General features: G+C 43.5%; 1 protein-coding gene across 3 annotated transcripts in view; it reads right to left on the reverse strand.

Moving 5' to 3' along the window:
• The window catches only part of fndc3ba (fibronectin type III domain containing 3Ba), a 92,487-nt gene that overhangs the window by 43,889 nt on the left and 30,444 nt on the right, over positions 1 to 18,154 (reverse strand). For all 3 annotated transcript variants that reach the window (XM_046411961.1, XM_046411963.1, XM_046411962.1), the window contains exons 4-7: positions 5,349 to 5,425; positions 2,030 to 2,261; positions 1,724 to 1,895; positions 997 to 1,127 (exon numbers count right to left, since the gene is read on the reverse strand). In XM_046411961.1, coding sequence (XP_046267917.1) covers positions 997 to 1,127; positions 1,724 to 1,895; positions 2,030 to 2,261; positions 5,349 to 5,425 — 612 coding nt within the window. The remainder of the gene's footprint in view (positions 1 to 996; positions 1,128 to 1,723; positions 1,896 to 2,029; positions 2,262 to 5,348; positions 5,426 to 18,154) is intronic.

The raw sequence follows: 18,154 nt of genomic DNA on the forward strand, positions 1-18,154 counted from the left end.
GTGGGGGACTACACCAAAGTTTTATGACAAGGGCAAAATTTAAGAGTCTGTCAGTTGCGGTGAGGGAGTGGGTGAATTTATGTGTCTCGTCGTGCTTTTCTGTCATCACATCTGCAGATGAACTTGTGTGTTATGCATGTGTGTGTGCATAAATGAGATATTCTGCTCTTTTTAATAACTCAGTCATACAGTGTGACGTGCCAAAAGACATGTCATTAAAGAGGAACAGTACCACAAGTAAGAGTGTGTGCCCTCATGTCTTTGCACATGGGCCCTTCTTTGTGTGTGTGTGTGTGTGTGTGTGTGTGTGTGTGAGTGATAAGGCTGAACTGTGGTGTCTAAATTTCTGAGCTCAAAGGTTTCCTTCATCTCAAGCAGGACTCTACAGGTATGTGACCCCCCCCCATCTCCCCTCTCACTCACCCACCCCCACCCCCCCCGTGGCTCGAGCCTTCACCAACAAGGCCGGTATTGTAGCGAGGGTAAAACGATAGTGCTCAGGGACGGGTTCAGCTATGTGGTTACTCAGACAACCTCTATTACCCCATTCCCCACCTCAGCCCCCCACCCCCGACCCAGATCCCTTCACTTCAGTGAGACTGCATACATCCATTGGAGGGGGGGGTAAGACTTTCTGTGAGAAAACAAGAGAAAAAGAGAGGAACGAAAGGTGTGTTTTATCTGGCCCGCTTGAATGCAGAGGGGCACTGAGGTTGAAAAGGACAAAGCCGGCCACACAGAGACAGAGAGGGGGAGGTCAGCGAGGATACAAGTTATTCTTCCACAAAGAGATATGAGCTGGTCTTGTTGCATGTTGAGATATGTAACAAAGGTCCTGCAGTGAAATGCACAGAAATGGGAAAACACTCGTCTGTGTGTGTGTTTGCTGCGCAGGTTTGTGTGTAACTGTGAGCCTAGTGTGACTTCAGTCTTCAAACCTGCTGTGAGATGAGTGCCAGTCTCTCTTGCAGCTTTGTGTGTGTTCGAGACTCCTACCTTGTGTGTGTGTCTCTGGTTCGCTGTTTCGTGGACTGCTGCGGTGGCGTCTCTCCGGCTTCTTCCCTCCTGGACTGCTGACTCCGCCCCCCGACCCCGCTGACCCGAGCGACGTGGCGTGTGATTTGTTGCTGCATTTAATGTTAGTCACAGCACATTGTTGACAGTGTGATCATTCAAGCAAAACATAAATTATCACTGCATATCTGTGACCAGGAATAGTTTTGACCTCAGTGAATGACCAATTAAGTTGTTTAGAGACAAATAACAATTGAGGTTGCATCAGTCTTCTCATCTGACGCCGATACATCTACTCTGATGTCAGATGCTTCAAACTGAGTCGAATGTTACTGATAGCAGAACGGCTGCATCTGGTTATGACAAAGAAACTGTATTTAATATGGAACAGCCAAGTCAAGGCCTACAGCCCATCTGCTTAATCAAGACAGTATCAGCATTGTCGCCGCTCTGGCAGATCAGATCAGAGCATCTATAATCACACCCACATCAAAAGCGTTCAAAATGCTGTTTCTGACTAGGAATTTGTAATGATGCATACACACAACAAAAGACAAAGTTTAAAGAGCAAAACATCTGAGCAAAATCCTATTCAGCACCTGAATAGATGACACCTGAAATCATACATACACCTAGTCAGCAGACCATTAAGTCAATCGATGATCTAGTCAAAGCCGGCCTCATAGGACCACTGAGACATTATCGTCACCTGTATCCATTGTGTGCTGGCCCCAGGCTGCCCTTATACAGAGTGGAGGGAGGGGAGTTAAGTCGGTTCTGTCGCTCTAGTTGTCTCTGTTCCTTTATCTTTTTGGGCTGTGGCTTACAGTATGTCTCCTCCCTGCCTATGTAGTTAGACATCCCATAAACTGGGATGATTTCTGAAAGAGAGAAGAGGCGAGAAGAACACATGAAAGGAGAGAACTTAAATCTGGATTAATATTTGGTTTCTCAGTTACACAAAAAGCCCATGATTTGCTGACTGTTGCATAAAGTCCTGTCGGCATGTCAGTACCTGGATCGCCGTACATGGGAGGAAGATGGTGCTGGTAGTACTGGTGGGGGGGCAGCTCCCCGGGACTGACAGGTGGGTAAAAAGAGTGAGAGTTGGGGATGAAGTGAGGGTGAGCCAAATAGGGTGGCAGGTGGTGTGTGGGGGAGAGGGCCGGGGAGTAGGAGGGAGGGTAGCACTCTGGAGACTGGGGGGTCACCACCACCCGGCGCACCCCTGTGGTATCCTCCAGCACCTGAGGAGAGAAAGCGAGTTGAGTGCAAGAGGAACAAAAAGCCTTTTACTGTGGTGTGAGATGCGTGTTACACAAGTGTAATGGCTTTATACATTGCTGAGTACAGACCTCAAAATTTAATTTGAGCTCAGAGCACAATGTGTATCATTTATTCAAATCATAGTAATCCTCTAGTTTATACATATGATTTGGACTGATATCACAGGTTTTTGTGGATATACAATATTGTTTAAAGGAATAGTTCAACCTTTTGGGAAATACACTGATCGACTTATTGGGTGAGAAGGTCAAGACTGTGATGCTACAGCCAGCAGCTTAACTAGGCAGCAGTTAATTCTGTCTCTGCCCAAAGAAAACAAAATCAGCCTCCCAGCATTGCTAAAGCTCACTAATAAAAATTTTATTATCTTTGTTCAATATGTGCAAAAGACAAAGTGAAAAAAATAACAATTTACAGTTCTACGGGGGTCTATTTGTCTGTTTCTTTTTGACTGGTAACTGTAACTGTGTTGTTGTCACCTTGAGGTGTGTTCATCAATATGAGACATCTTCACATTTACCTAACAGGCATGAAAGTCAAGTCAATCCTCTCATCCAACTGTTGGCAAGAAAGTGAATGAAAGTATTTCCCAAACTGTCAAACTAGTTCTTTAAAATTCTAATATCCTTCCTATTTTTAAAGCTAATAAAGGTCCAAGAGCACCTGCTCTTACAAAATCATGCTGTCCATCATTTTGTAAGAGCAGGTGGGTGCACTGTCTGTTGAATGGTGGACATCTAATAAAGGAATGAGCCGCATAATTTATCGAACAACTGAGACACTGTGTTCACAGGATGCTTTGGCCCTTTAAGTGGTGAAAACAAGTGCTGCAATGTTGTCATCAGATGGTCTGCAGATTTCAATAACAACAAGTTTCAAACAACTGCCTCAAATTAACACAGATTCCATGCATGTATTCTCTTTTCACATTCATGCAGACACATACACACCACACACACACACACACACACATTCCAACTATTCAGACACTTTCACAGGCCTGCATTCCAAGCAGAGAGCAAACATACACTCCCTGCAGAGAGGGGAAGTCATCTGCTGGTTCCTAACAACAACTACATCAACAACACACACACACACACACAGGCATGCTCATGCCAACACACTGAGATTCAACACACTCAATGCCAGAATACGACAGACAGAAAGAAAGAGGAGAGGGTATTAAAGAAGGTCAGGAGGGGAGAGAGGGGGTTACAAAACTAATCTGAGTGAGAAAAACACAGAGGGGGAGAAGAAGAGGAGGAGGTGGAGGAAGAGGAGCCCCCCCATCTGCCCCTCATCCCCTCCTCTGCTGCAGAGGAGAAAAACAGAGTGTTGACAGGAAAACAAGGGCAAAGTTCCTGCATGAGTACATGTGTATCTACCCTACATGCCCACGCAACATTTACTGGCAAGAAGACACACACACTCACATATTCCACATGATGCAAACTGGATAGGACCCACAAATATGCATGCACACACTCACACACCCACACACCCACCATCACAATGCAACCATTAGCGCAAACCACTAAGGACACACACGTGCAAAATCCATCTGTCAATACACTAAATTTCCACCACCGCAGTGCTGTTTCTCCATCCATCTCTCTCTACCTCGCTCCCTCCCCTCCTCCACCCCTCACCCCGCAAAAACCTACTCACCCAGTGCCTGTCTCCACTATCAGGCTTGTTTATGTAAGAGTGACAGTGTTTCCCGCTCTTGCTTGGCCTAGTCCCGACCAACATGCACACCCACACACATACAAACACAAACGCACACCCACGGTGAGCCAATGACCTGACTTCCATTGGCACAAGAACAGAATCCCAGCACACACCGACCACAGATGAAATCGTAACACTATACTTGTGAGGACAGACTGCTGGCTAACGTTGACTGACTAACCTGTGACCCCTCCCCCCCACATGACTAACATGGCAAACCCAACTTGTACCCAATTCACAATGTCAAGTATTTTTAAAAGCCCATAGATGAAATCATGACTTGGGAGATTTTTTTTTTCTCATTGTTCTGTTCTTACGAGTACATCACAAAGACACACACAAACAGACACGCATACGAGAAAGTCAGGAAATCAAATGCTCCCTGACACTTTCAAAACAAATTCAGCACATTCTTGTTCTGTGCTCTGCTGGTTGAGGAGGCCGCCTTGGTTACTAGTCTTTCCACAACAGCCAGGATAGGTGTAATGCCTGGTACATGCTGTGCACACACACTCTCCACAAATAGTCTGACTTCCATCAAATTAACTCTACTTTCATGACAGCCACTGCAACCCTTTCTAATAGCTGTTGATCAAAGACAAACATCGTACAAGTCAAGAAGTTTTAAGTCTACCAGCCAGTCCTCCACAGAAACCTGTGACTTGCAAAGGCTGTACTCTGCTGCGTCTCTCTGTTGCACAACCATACTTGCAATGCAAGTATTTTTTGGCTGTAAATTCAAGATATTGATTTAATTTTCCTTGCTGGCTTTGAGGAATCTTCCAGAAACAAGCATCAGTATACTGAAACAAAACAGAAGACAGGCTGCTAAAGTGGCACCAGTGAACTGACACCTAGTTAAAGAAATACTCAATGTATTTGTTTGTTCTCATTATTGTTTCTATCTTATGTTGTTCTTGTTGAGCTCTGTTTTTGTTGTTGATTTTGTGTTTTATGTGTTCTATCAATCCCATTTTAGGCTATAAATGATGCAGTGTGCAGCATCAGTTCATGCAACATACTTGCCCCAAAACAAATAAACATTAAATAAATATTTTCCTTGGAAACATGTTAAATTAAATTTTATAACCATACTTATAACTTACTTGATTTTTAAGAGTCAATACTAGATCACATGACAGCGTAAGGATCCTTTTTTCAGCAAAGAAACCACTGGCTAATTAAATACAGAAAAACACTGTGTACTGATCTCCCTCTCAGTGTTATTTTGACTGAAACTCTCCCACACAAACACATGATAAATATTAAAAAAACATGTCGGAGAGTATCATGGTGAGAAAAAACTGAACACAAACCTGTGAGATGTATCCTGGGGGTACGTGGATGGGGGGGATTGACCCATTTGGGGACATCATGGGAACCTCAGCAGGACCTGCAAGAGAGGAGAAGGATTATTTATTTAAAGTAAATTCTCATTTGCATTCGTCAATCACCAATAGTCATGCAGGGACACAAACACAGCCACACACATTGAGGGGCGGTGTTTTCCTCTTATTTCAAACAGACTTAAAGTCTTTGGTGGAGCTGACAGTATCTGCATTCAACAGCAGCATCATGATGGATGGATGTACAACACATGAGGGCACATGACCACTCTGTAAAAAAACAAAAAACAAAACTCTGCTCTGAAGGAGAAGCAAGAGAATCTAATAGAATTAGCAGATTGGAACTAATGTTGACTTTTCCACTATGCACATCCCCCTCTTCCCCCTCAAAATCTCTCCATCTCTCCCTTCCTCTGTCTCTCTGTGAAGGAGGTCTGCGCCTGGTAAAGTCATTGGGACGCCGTTGGGACAGCTGGAGGCAGACCTGGCCTCGGAATAAATCACACACTCAAGCACGCACACACACACACACACACAAACAGAGAAAGAGAGGGAGGCCCTTAATACCTACAAACACAGTATGAGACTGATAGTTTCCGTCCATGTTAACACGTGTCATATGTCAGTTGAATATCCTAAAACCTGGTGGCCTTTCAAGGGTCATTTCCTAAATTACAAACATGTATATGTGTGTGTGTGTGTATCGCTTATTACATATACAATTTGGGTGAAGTGACCCATTAATTCTTGTTTCTATCCCTCCCCTGCTTTGCTCTAATTCCATACCTTCACCACCTCCCCCCTCTATCGTTCCCTCTCTTCTCCTGTCCTCCTTACTCACTTGACCTTGCTTTTCTTTCCATCTCCTTTAACGTTTTCCTCCATCCATCCATAGCTGTCTTCATGAATTCCTCCTGCATGATCCTCACACTTTTTTCCTTCCTTAACCTATTACTCTTATCCTTCACTTCCTCCTTTCATTTCATATATTACGTACTCACTCCATCCTTTCCTATTTCACCCAGTCATCCTCTCCCTCTCTTCTCCCCTCTCTTCATCAACCTCCCTAAATCACCCCCCACTTTCCTTCCATCCCTCCATCTCTCATGAGCCAAACAAACAGGTAACAGTACAGTAAACACACTCACACCTACGCACACGCAAACACAACCTGAGCAAAGTCTGCAGTGTGTGTGTGTGTGTGTGAGTGAGTGTGTGGGTAGTGAGTAGGTCACAGGTATGAAGAGACAGACCTCTTTCAGTTCTGTCTGCTTCCCTACCGTGAAGACTAGCAGTGGATATGAAAGTCCTCATTGATTGTCGAAGGTCATAGCATGGGAAGAACACACACACACACACACACACATACACACACACAACACAGAGCTCCTCTCAACCTCTTTGCATCACTGCTCATAACACACTTTCACTCTTGTTACACACTGTCTCCAATACACACTCTGTCTCAGCGGCCCTCTCTCAGAGACATACACACAAACACACAGACACACAGACACTCTTGACAAACAGACGTGTGTTTGGACAGTCTCTGCTGCCTCTGTGCTCTTCACTCAGCAAACAGCAGCATTCCTCTGCTGGCACACACACACACACACACACACACAAAGTGAGCATTCCCATCCCTGGCCCCCAGGACTGGACCCAACAGGCCAACTACCCCCCAACACCTCCACAAACTACAAGACACTCTTTGTCCTGCTACCCTTCTCACACACACACACACACACACACACACACACACACACACACGGCTCTTAGTCCTAAAGTAATGGACTGTTTGCCATTTGGAAAAGCTCAGGATAATCAAGCAAATGAACGTGTGTATTTCGGTGGTTGCTGCAGCGTCTGTGTGTGTGTGCACGTGCACAGAACAGTGAGTGTGGTCCATGATCCACACTGCAGTAACGTCACTCTCCGGTCTTGCCTCCAGCTTTGCCCTTTAAGCACCACAAATAGAGTCACGACTTCCTCTGCCTAATCCTGCTGGAATCCCAGACAACACAGCTAACAAACCCTACTCCCCTTTGCTCCCTCCTCTCCCGCCCTCTCATCTTCCATCTGTCGCTTCTTCCACTTCCGACTGCCGGAGAGTTAGGGTCAGAGATCAGTTATGAGGTCATATCCTGCATGTCAGATGACATCACTGTATTACCTGAGTAAATGAAGGCCATGAAGATGTGTAATGTGGCCCTCTGAGAGGCACCTGGGGGGTAGCCAGCTCAGTAAGGAATAGTTCATCTTTTCCAAACTCCTTTCTAAACTATATTAATAAATGAGACTTTAGTCAAGATTATTAAGCAGATTCACATCTTTAATTAAGATAAAGAATAAGAACTTGGGCAGGTGATCATTTATTATCATTAATAAAAATTTTATTGAATTTTTCATAGATGTAAAACCTAATAGTGGGACACAGTTTGGTGCTTCTGTTGTCAGAAAAATATTTATACTACATTTATGTTAATGTATGCTAATGTCTTTATGGTGTGATAATTACCGATAGATACCAATGTTAAAATGTTACATACAGCAGACCACCTTAGATTCACTACAGAGTACAGTGTCTGAGACAACAATTAATCAAAATATTATCAAAATTGCAATAAGCCAAGTGCAATATCCAGATTCCAGGAGCTTCATTTTTTTATTTTTAATAAAGGAAATTATGTGTCACAACACACCATTATAAATGAAGCACTGTGCAACAGAAATGACCCCATACTACAAATAAGGGAGTATGCTTGTTTGGTACAGTCCCCAGCAAATATCACAGTGTGACATTTATGTTTTGTTTTCAGTGACAAAGGAAGTGCCAAAAAAATACCAAAAATGTGACTCATATAGCGCTCACAATAGCTATCAAAATAAAGTCATCAAAATAAAGCACTGGAGTTGTTCAATACCACATCTGTGACTTAACATTCCAGATGCCAGGGTCACTGAAATAAACATGAGGTTCGTGGTCAGATGTGCATTCGTTTGGGGGTTCAGTGAAGTGTGCACATATTTGTCTGAGAGCCGCAGTCTGAAGCAACCGAGAGGACCACAGGGACACAGACAAGGCACAACAATGACACGCAGGGGGGACAAACAGAGAGGAAGACAGACAGGTGCTGTATGGGAAAACACTGCTGTCACGAGGAGGAAGAGCAACAAGATCACTTCATGCTAATCTAACACACATACGCTCAATATTTAAGTCTCACCACATAATGTGTCACTTCTGTCACCAAAGATTTACATAAGAAATATACACACAGGTCCACTGTAAACATCCTGTATATTTTACCCCCACGCCACAAACACACACACACACAAAGTTAGACAGACAGTCTCATATGTTCAACTCCTCTATACTGACTCCTTCAAAAAAAAGGAAACAAACACATACTTGTGATTTTGTCCAGCTGGCCATACATACATTCACATACATAGACACAGAGAGGAGATGATGCAACATTTCATCAGATGTTTCCCATGATACAGCTGTCAAAGCCAGCTGCAACTGGGCCCCTAAAGCACAACACACACACACACACACACACACAGAAAGAGTCCCGGTCTCACATCCAAGTAACTCAGACACACTGCGTAAACACACTCATATTCATCTAATACTCATCTATTGATCAACAGTGTTGACAGCGAGTGTGATCATCAAATACAAACTCTGTGTGTGTGTGTGTGTGTGTGTGTGTGTGTGCATGTGCGATTGTGTTCTGTCCATCAAACTGAAGCATTCGGCTTTTAGAATGCAGTGAAACACTTTCTCTCTTTCTCTTCAGCCCCACACATGTGGTCACCACATTGAAGGGAAACGCAGACGCTCTTGGGAAAGTGTGTGTGTGTGTGTGTGTGTGCACTGCACTGGTATCAGACCAAAGGAGCCTGTTTGTGAGCTGACCTACATACAAAACAACTAGACTCAGATGGATTTCCCGAAAAACACAGATTTAAAAAAAAAAACACCTTCTCTTTAAACCACAACACACACACACAACCTTTGTATAACCCATCAGAGCCCCATGGAGGCAGCTGTCCGATCTAGATGGGTATTTGTACTCCTGTGTGTCTGTGTTTCTGTAGTGCATGTGTGTGTGCATGTGTGTGTGTCTGGGTCAGTTGTGACGTGGCGTTGCCTGGAAGTTATGTAAGCATCAGCAGGGTAATGTTATCTGTCCTCGGAGCTCCAAGAGCTAGACACTCCCATGGCCACGACAGCTTCCTCTGCTGCCTGGCCAATACGCACACACACACACACACACACATACACACAACCACATGCACAGACACACTAGCATGGCCTGCTGTCATATCTGAGATATAAATATGAAAAAAGCATGATGGGAAGTGTTGAGTGTTGTGAATAAGAGAAACAGTGGAGGAGAGAGAGAGAGAGAAGATAGAAAATAGACAGGGAGGAGGAAGAGGGAGAGCCTGACGTTGAAGGAAATGTGGGAGACAACTTTAAAATAGCACAGAGTACTGTGTATACACGTCCCAAAATGGTGTGAAGCATGTGATGCTACATGGACGAACACACACACACACACCAGAGAGTCCATCTCCGGTCAGTCAAGTCCGGCGGACATCTTTGCCGTGGGCAGGGTGAGGCTCAGTGATGGAGGAGGAAGTCTGAACTTCCTGCACTGCCCTGCCCTCAGTAACGACACCAACACTCTGCAGAGTGACACAGAAACTACCGCGTGCATAAACACACATACATGGACATGCACAAATGCGCACACACAGCTGATGTGCTGGATATGCGTGTAACAAATATCAGTACACATGTGCATAAATGAACACACACCCATACTTCTGATCCTGACTCGTGTTCTGTGCGCCAGTCTGTAATTTGAGCGGGCTGCAGATTTTCTGTGGAATGGAAATCATAAGCTGGAAAGTTGCTCCGTTTGAACACTGAGTCGTACTGTACATACATAATGTGTGTGTGAGTGTATGTGTGTGTACCTGCAGGTATGTGTAAGGACATTCCTCATGACGAGTGAGCCCCTCGACTTTCAGCTTGCAAGCTTCAAGTTGCATAACAGTGTCATAAGAGAACAAAGAGAAAGCACTTTCACTTATGCCAGCTGATGAATCTATCAGCGCCATGACGACTTCATCGGTATCTGACATCAGCATTTTTCAGAGCTGAAGAAGAAACAATCGCTGTGGGGCTTGTAAAACCAGTGTTTTATTTTACTAGCCCACTGGCTGAGGCTCATATTTCAAATTAAGCTTGTTCTCCTCCATACGGATTATGAAAAAGCCAAAGTATTAAGCCTTTTGAAATAACAATGGAGGCAACTTTCCACTCTTGCTTGTGCAAAAATCGCCCCTCCAAGTCTAATGTTGTATGGATGTGTGTTAACTGGCAAACATGTGCTAAGTCTTCAGATCCATCTCTGCCTGTTTGCCCAGGAGTAGCAGCAGCAGTGGTGATCCTCATCCCTGACTGGCGAGGGGATTAAATTTCATCGGAACTTCTTATACTTCTTCAGATTCTCTGACTCTATCGATAAAATGACCACAGAAGTCATCTGTTCTGCTTAAATTCTGAGATTATCAAGATGTCTTTCTTTTCTGATTCAGGGACAGTAAATGCCATCTACATATATCCATTTTGCAAGGAAAATACAAAAAAAATAATATTGTTATTCAATACTGTCTTAACATATAGTCAAAATAAATTATATTTTGTCAGCTAAAGTTATATTTCCAGTAAAAATATTGCATGCAGATATGTGCTACAAATCACTTCAAAACAACAGGTGTCGGTTTTATGTTGGTGGACACATAAATTTAGAATAAACACATCATAAATCTAAATAGGTTTTCAAATTTATGAAGTACTTGTGAGGCATCTGATTTATACTCAAAGTCAAAAACGTTTCCTCAGTCCAGTCTCTCCAGGTCTGCACCTGTGTTGCTTTTGAGAAACTTTGGCATCTTTCAAACTTAATTTATTACTTTTGTGGTGTTCTATATAGTTTTTATTTATCTAGGTTAGTCCCAATGAGCACAAGTGCTTTTTTGGGGGATTTTTTTTGGACAAAGAAAACTGACAGCAACAGCAGCAGAACTGTAAGGGTTTAACACTCAATAGTCCCAGAGCAGTGAAAAAGTTTTTTCATTTGAGGAAGCAAACATTTGTGTTCTTTTTTGAACATTATTTAATTTCAGATAGACAGCTTTGTTACCAAAAGTGATACACTCAGTGTATGTAAAAAATATCAGGCTCTTCATTAGCAGGACCACGCAGTACCCAAGTTATTAATTAAAAATTCTTCAACTAAGATCCTACGTGACCAACAATCTTCTAAGAGATTTCTTACAAAATGAAGTCAACAACTACATATTATCCTGTACTGATCACTGTGTAAACAATCCTTGAGCATACAAGCCAAGATCTGTCTAGTGTTCAGCATGAAGCCTGGGTGCCAGCCCAGACCTCCACCCAGCCCAGATCCCTCTCCGGTTCTCCCCCACCCAAAGGAAGGGTGCTGTCGGTCGACCTACTTCTGGCACTGGATTTGCTCCAGAAGAGAGCAACGTAACGTCTGGAGGGACACTGAGCCCAGCCATGCTTTGTTCTCAAGATCTTAAAACACACACACACACACCCTGGCCGCCACACAAACACACACACTCACATGGACACAGATGTATGCGAGTGGCTCACGTACACCAAGACAAACAAATCTCAAAACCGCAGACAAATGCCCTGATTAACACCTGGACACATGTGCATAATCTCTTTTAGATATCTTGCTGACATGAACACACACACACACACACACACACACACACACACAGGCATGCATGCACAGTCTTTCATACACGCCTTAGTTAAGGAACACACTGACATTTAAACAGTTTACCCTGACTGAAATCACGGCCACTTCGGCACAAACAACATGCAACAAAAAGTGGACACACAGACAATAATAGTTTCACAAATTTAGACAACACACACACATACACAGCTCAGCTCTTTTCCAATACTATCCGATGAAGCTATTCTTAACCTTGCAGATATAATTGTTTTGGGATCGGTAACCATGCAACACACACTGCATGGAGCAGGACGTACTCCACTTATCACTCTTGCCATTCATGTAAGCGTGCGCGCCTGTGGACACACACAGACTCCTGACATACATGTGTAGGCATGCACGTGCACATGCCAAATATACACAATACAGACACTGATGACTCATTGTATCCATTCGCTAATCATCTCTACACGTCTAGAAGGAGAGCAAGAGAACGAGAGAGCAAAGAAGTGCAACAGCTGTTGGTGTGTAAACAGATCCAGAGTGTAATAATCATCTCTTCTTTCTCCCTCACTTTCTTGAATGCTCAAGAGGCAACAAATCCTCAAACCTTGACCCACAATAAGAACAGCAATTAGCCAGTTTTTACTCATATTTTCCCTCTCTGTGCACAACGTCTGTACCCAGCTGTGCTCCTCTCCCATTATCCCCTCACTTTCGTCCTTCTATCACTCCACATGTTAATGTGGGGCATTCCTCGCATATGAGTCACAGTCTGAACAGCGCTGAGTTTGTGTCCACCACAAAGAGCAGAGAAAGTGTGTGCAGGGAGGAAGAGAGGAAGGGAGGAAGGGAGGAGAGAAGAGAAGTCGTGTGAATGTCAGTGGAAAGAAAGGCAAAGGCAAGACTGGAAGTCCTAGATTAGCAGGGACTTTCCCCCCACTCCCCAACTCTGAATTCCACTGTTTGTGTGCATGTGTTTCACTGGGTGTGTGTGTGTGTGTGTGCGAACGAGTGTGTGCATGTCAGATGGTTGTTGGGTGATCACATAAGCGAAGATATGGAAAAGACTGTATATGAGAAAGGAAGAAAGATAACCAGTATCTGGGTCAAAGTAGCTTTGTCTTTTCCACTGATATAAAACCTTTTTTTCTTTATCAGACCCGCCAATCATTCTTCAACCTACGTGGCTGGGCCCCTCCCATTGGCCGACACACACTCCCTTCCCCCATCCAATCAAACCAGAGCAAAAGAAAAAAAAAAGAGGGGCTTCCCTGCGAAATCTAAACACACATGATGTAAACAAGCACGTGTATTCTATGAAGCTGTGCAGGAGGAGCTGCAGTACATTTGCTTTCTCATTTTTAAATCCCACTTGTGGTAGGTTGTATGTACACCACCTGCAGCTCGAGCCTCATGTCATCAATAATGATTTGTCCGATCTAACTGAATCTAATCCGAAAAGCAGCATGAGCAACATGTGGAGAACATTTTTAAAGGGCCCTGGAGTGTTATGATGAAGTATAATTTAATTTTGGGAGGGGAAAAAAGCAGCATGCAAATGATCAAAACTTAAGTTGTTGTTATGAGGGTAAAAAAAAAATTACTACAAGGAGGAGAGAGAAGGAGAGACAGGGAAGCAAGGGAGGAAGTGAAGGAGGTCGGAAAGAGAGGGAAAGGAGGAGGGAATGAGGGCAGAGGGAGGAGGAGGTAGAAGTGCTCCAGCTGTACCCTGAGCTTCAAGGGAGCCAAGAATTTCATCCCTGGAAAAGCTCTCTTTTCTTTCTCTCTCTCTGGAAAAATCTGCAAGCACTCCCCTCTTCACAGCTGCCGTTCACACACATCCACATTCACACAGTCTTACATGTGAAGACAGACACAGCATTCTGCAGAATTCTGCACACTGCACCCCCCCTCCAAACCCTCCCACCCTGTGTTGTCCTAAGTGGGCCAGTCCCAACAGCAAATACAGCCTTCCCTGGAGCTGGCAGACCAGACCAAGTCAGCAGCACAGGGGTGGCTGGGGTCATCGCGTAGAGGAAGTGGCCTCGCCCGGAATGCATGGCAGTAGACACGACCAGACATGAAGCGTCTGATTCTCTCACTCCAGTCCCTCTTTTCTCCTTCTGCCTTTACCCCTTTTACTTTTATTTACCTTCCTTCAGTCTATCGTTTTATTTCCACTCCGTTTCTTCCTCCCTCCCTTCTTCCTTCTGCCTCCTCATGCCCTACTGTGTGAGGGCACTGAGTTTATAAGTGAGCACAGGGCAGGGCATACAACAACAAGCAAATCTCTCTCTCTGCCTCTCATGAACACACACACACACACACACACACACACACACACTCTTAACTACCCTGTGCCAAATGAGTCAAACCAATCCTCTCTTGTCCTTTTTGTTTCTTGAAAAGCACACTTGAGTGGAAAATACTCAAAAAAGAAAAAGACAGGTATGCGCACACACAAACACAGTCTGTGCCCAGAGAGACCGCATTCCATTACACACCACCTGGAGCGAGAGTCCGTTCTCATGGTGACCAGTTTCCCAAATCCAATAAGACATAACACAAAATTAAGACACACAAACACTCACACTAAACACACTTTCTGAACTGGTTTTACAGTTGGCTCAAGGGCGTAAAAAACTTGTAGGAAAATCTCCTGCAAAAAGGTCTGACTGCAAGGCAGACTAAAACTACATGCATACAAACACATTCAGATGCACACGTGCACCTAAGCAGACACAGTCAGATATTCAATACGGACTCAGCATTCATCACCTTGAACAGATTTTAAGAAGAGAGGACATAAAATCTACTGTGGTGTTTGCTCTTCAAAACACACAAGAGACTTCACTGTCTGAGCCTGAACACTTGATATACTAAAACCTTTGATAAAGTACCTGATCGGTTTGTTAGGAGCAGGGATGAGAGATGCAGGTAGTGAAGTCTACAAGAGTAAGAAATGGGTTGAGAAAATTCGTCCTGCTTCTCACGCTAAATAAAACAGAAAAAAACAACAGAAATATCAGAAAACATGCATCGCCACAAAGGTGGAAACAGGCCTGTTTGTCTCAGCTCACGAAAAGTTGTCCCTCTGGACATACTTTGTATTTCATACGACACCACATAAACCACTTGAAATATAACACTAGCGATGCAAAGATGAACTTAATTGTTGCTGGAAAAGCCGTTTAAAACACAAACCCTGGCCATTTAAAGCACTGCATAAATATGCAATACACATTAAATCGGTTATGGGATTCATTATGCCTGGGGCTGAAAGCAAGTGCCATAACAATAACAATACACTCATTCATTTGTCTAGTCACACCCATATAAAAACACAAAAACATACACTAACAGAAAGACAAGCATCCACGCACAAGTACACACATTCTGTGTGCACTTAATTCGTGGACGTTTGGGAAGAAGAATACCTCCTTTTAATTTTACAAAATAAGGGATTATAACACACAAAACCATATCAACACACATTCTGTAAATCCTTTCAAATGGCAACTGTCTGTCACTCGCACATTTTCAGTCTTGCTCCATTTGACTGAAACACTGTCCCATACGGGTGGTGGTAGGGGGGGGTTCCCCCAAACAACCAAGCAGCAATGGTACCATCCAAAACAGTACTCCAAATTAAGCCCTTCTTAGAAAAGTGTGTTTGCGTCGTCTCCCCCAGCTTGTTTAGAGCCATCTGGCTCGGTGTAAACACAGGCCGCGAGACTTTCCACCATATTTCTCTCAACCAGCTATTTCCACTTACATCAAAGGGCCCCTAGTGTAGACGTGCACACTCCGGCAAAAGCCGAAACAAAGAGAACCTCAGCGTGCATGTGTGTGCTATGCAGCGAAACCAGCAAGGGGAAGATCAGCATCGTCCAAACGACAGGCACACACAGACGCAGGGAGAAACTGAGACGAGGTTTGGTGAAAACAAAGAAAGGGACACGGAGGCTGACGAACGCTGGGGAAGGAACAAAAACACAGGGTACATCCCAGTTCCCTTCACCACCTCCTCATTTCTTCATTTCTCCCACAGAAGAAACGAGGAAGAGATCCAGTGTGGTGAGAAACAAAGAAACGCGAATGATCTCAATTGACTTGAAGTGACCGATCGGACACTAAATGTGCGTGATTTGCACCCCACTTAATTGTTTTCACTTGTAAATCTGTTATTTAAAAATGTAAAATTATGCCTCAAAATGACAAATTAGTGGCCTTAATAGCTCACATTGCAAGTCCTGTCGCTTTTAGCAGATACCCAAAGACTGACTGCTGCACTATCACAGTGTAGAGACTGTTGCCAATAGACAGTTGTATTTTGTGACACACACAGATTCAGCAAAAACAGTAAAAAATAAAATAAAATTTCCATCATTCAAAACAACACTAAAGTCCTCCTTTAGCTACTTGGTTGATAATAAGAAAACAATACAATCTGAAAAAAATGGACTAAAATTCCACCTGAATTGCTGGCAGGTGCTGCCCATCACAAAGCTGCAGTGCTGTGGTGATGTGGTATCAATGCATCACCTAATTAAAAACACATCGTCAGTGGGGAGTGTGCGTCAGATAAAATACATCCACCTATAGTTCTCTTTTGTGTATCCTCCATCTAAGCCTGATTAATTTTCAGGAGCGTGGAAATATAAAATAACAGAATTAAGATGCACCCACAGAGAGACAGAAGGAGAGACAGAAACAAAGTAAGTGAGAAACTGCACCTGAGCGGAGCGAACAAACAACGCACATCTGCTGCGAAAACCCAGAACAGTCTTTGATATGATTCAAACTCTGCTCAGACCAGATGACACACATGTGCACCCAGCTGGTGCACAGACTGAGGTCACACTGGCACTGTCCACCATGACCACTGTTTGTCTGAAAAACAGCCTGAGCTAACCGGACTGCAACAGAGCACAGGACTACATTTCCCTTTAGGCCACTGTGAGTGAGAATGGGCTTTCTCATGCATGCATTCTGCAAGTCAGTTCAGTTCAACACTGAACATTTTTTTATGTTCTAACAACGTTAATTATTCATAACAAAATAGCCCGTGGAAACTATTTTGTTTTTGTTTTCATTCTCAGCAGATAAGAACTGGTCTGATTATTGTTCATTTTGTAACTAATTTATTTTATTTTCATATTTTTATTTGAGGGTAAACGCCTTGTGATGCACCATGTCCTTTCTGAGGGGATAATTGATAATTCTAATTGAATTTTGATAAAGGCAAAAGAAAAAGTTTGTTGGAGTCAAGTTCTCCCCAAAAAAACAGGCACACTTGCACAGAAACAACCCAAATACTCAACCCCAAATAATTTAAGTGGAAATAAATACATGAACATATACATGAGGACACTTTTAAGTTGCAATTCTACATCACCACCTGCCAGAATTTTGTTGCTCAAAAACCAGAGCAAAAATGTTAAATTATAAGTCAGGTAAGCTACATTCTGCACATGGCCCTCTGTACACAACCCACGCTAACAATTGCAATGGGTGGCCATTCTTTTAATAGATGCTATGATTAGCTCCAGACCTGAGACCAGACCGTTTGGGCATGAATATGTCCCATCATGCATGCTCCAGGTGCAAGTGGAAAACAGGTAAACGGAGGGGAATCACAGTACACGGAAACACTTTTGAGAGATGTGAACCAATACATTATTGTGGCGTGGAAACAGTTTTCCGACTGAACTCCCATGCAACAAACATGTCCGGAAGTAGCAGCAATGTCAGGAGCCTCATTGGTTTCTTATGTTGGGAACATTCCTCTAGTAGATAGTAAGGGTTTTGGGCAAACAGGATGTGTTTGGAACAACATTATCTACATACAAAGTGTGGCAACTGATCAGTTTCAGGGCAAATGCAGCATAGATTAATCATCTCTACACAAATTTATTGAGATGTTGGTGAGGACATCCAGTAAGGCCACCAGATGATACATTAAATTCT

The sequence above is a fragment of the Scatophagus argus genome, chromosome 15 (assembly GCF_020382885.2).
Source record: "Scatophagus argus isolate fScaArg1 chromosome 15, fScaArg1.pri, whole genome shotgun sequence".
NCBI classification, from domain to species: domain Eukaryota; kingdom Metazoa; phylum Chordata; class Actinopteri; family Scatophagidae; genus Scatophagus; species Scatophagus argus.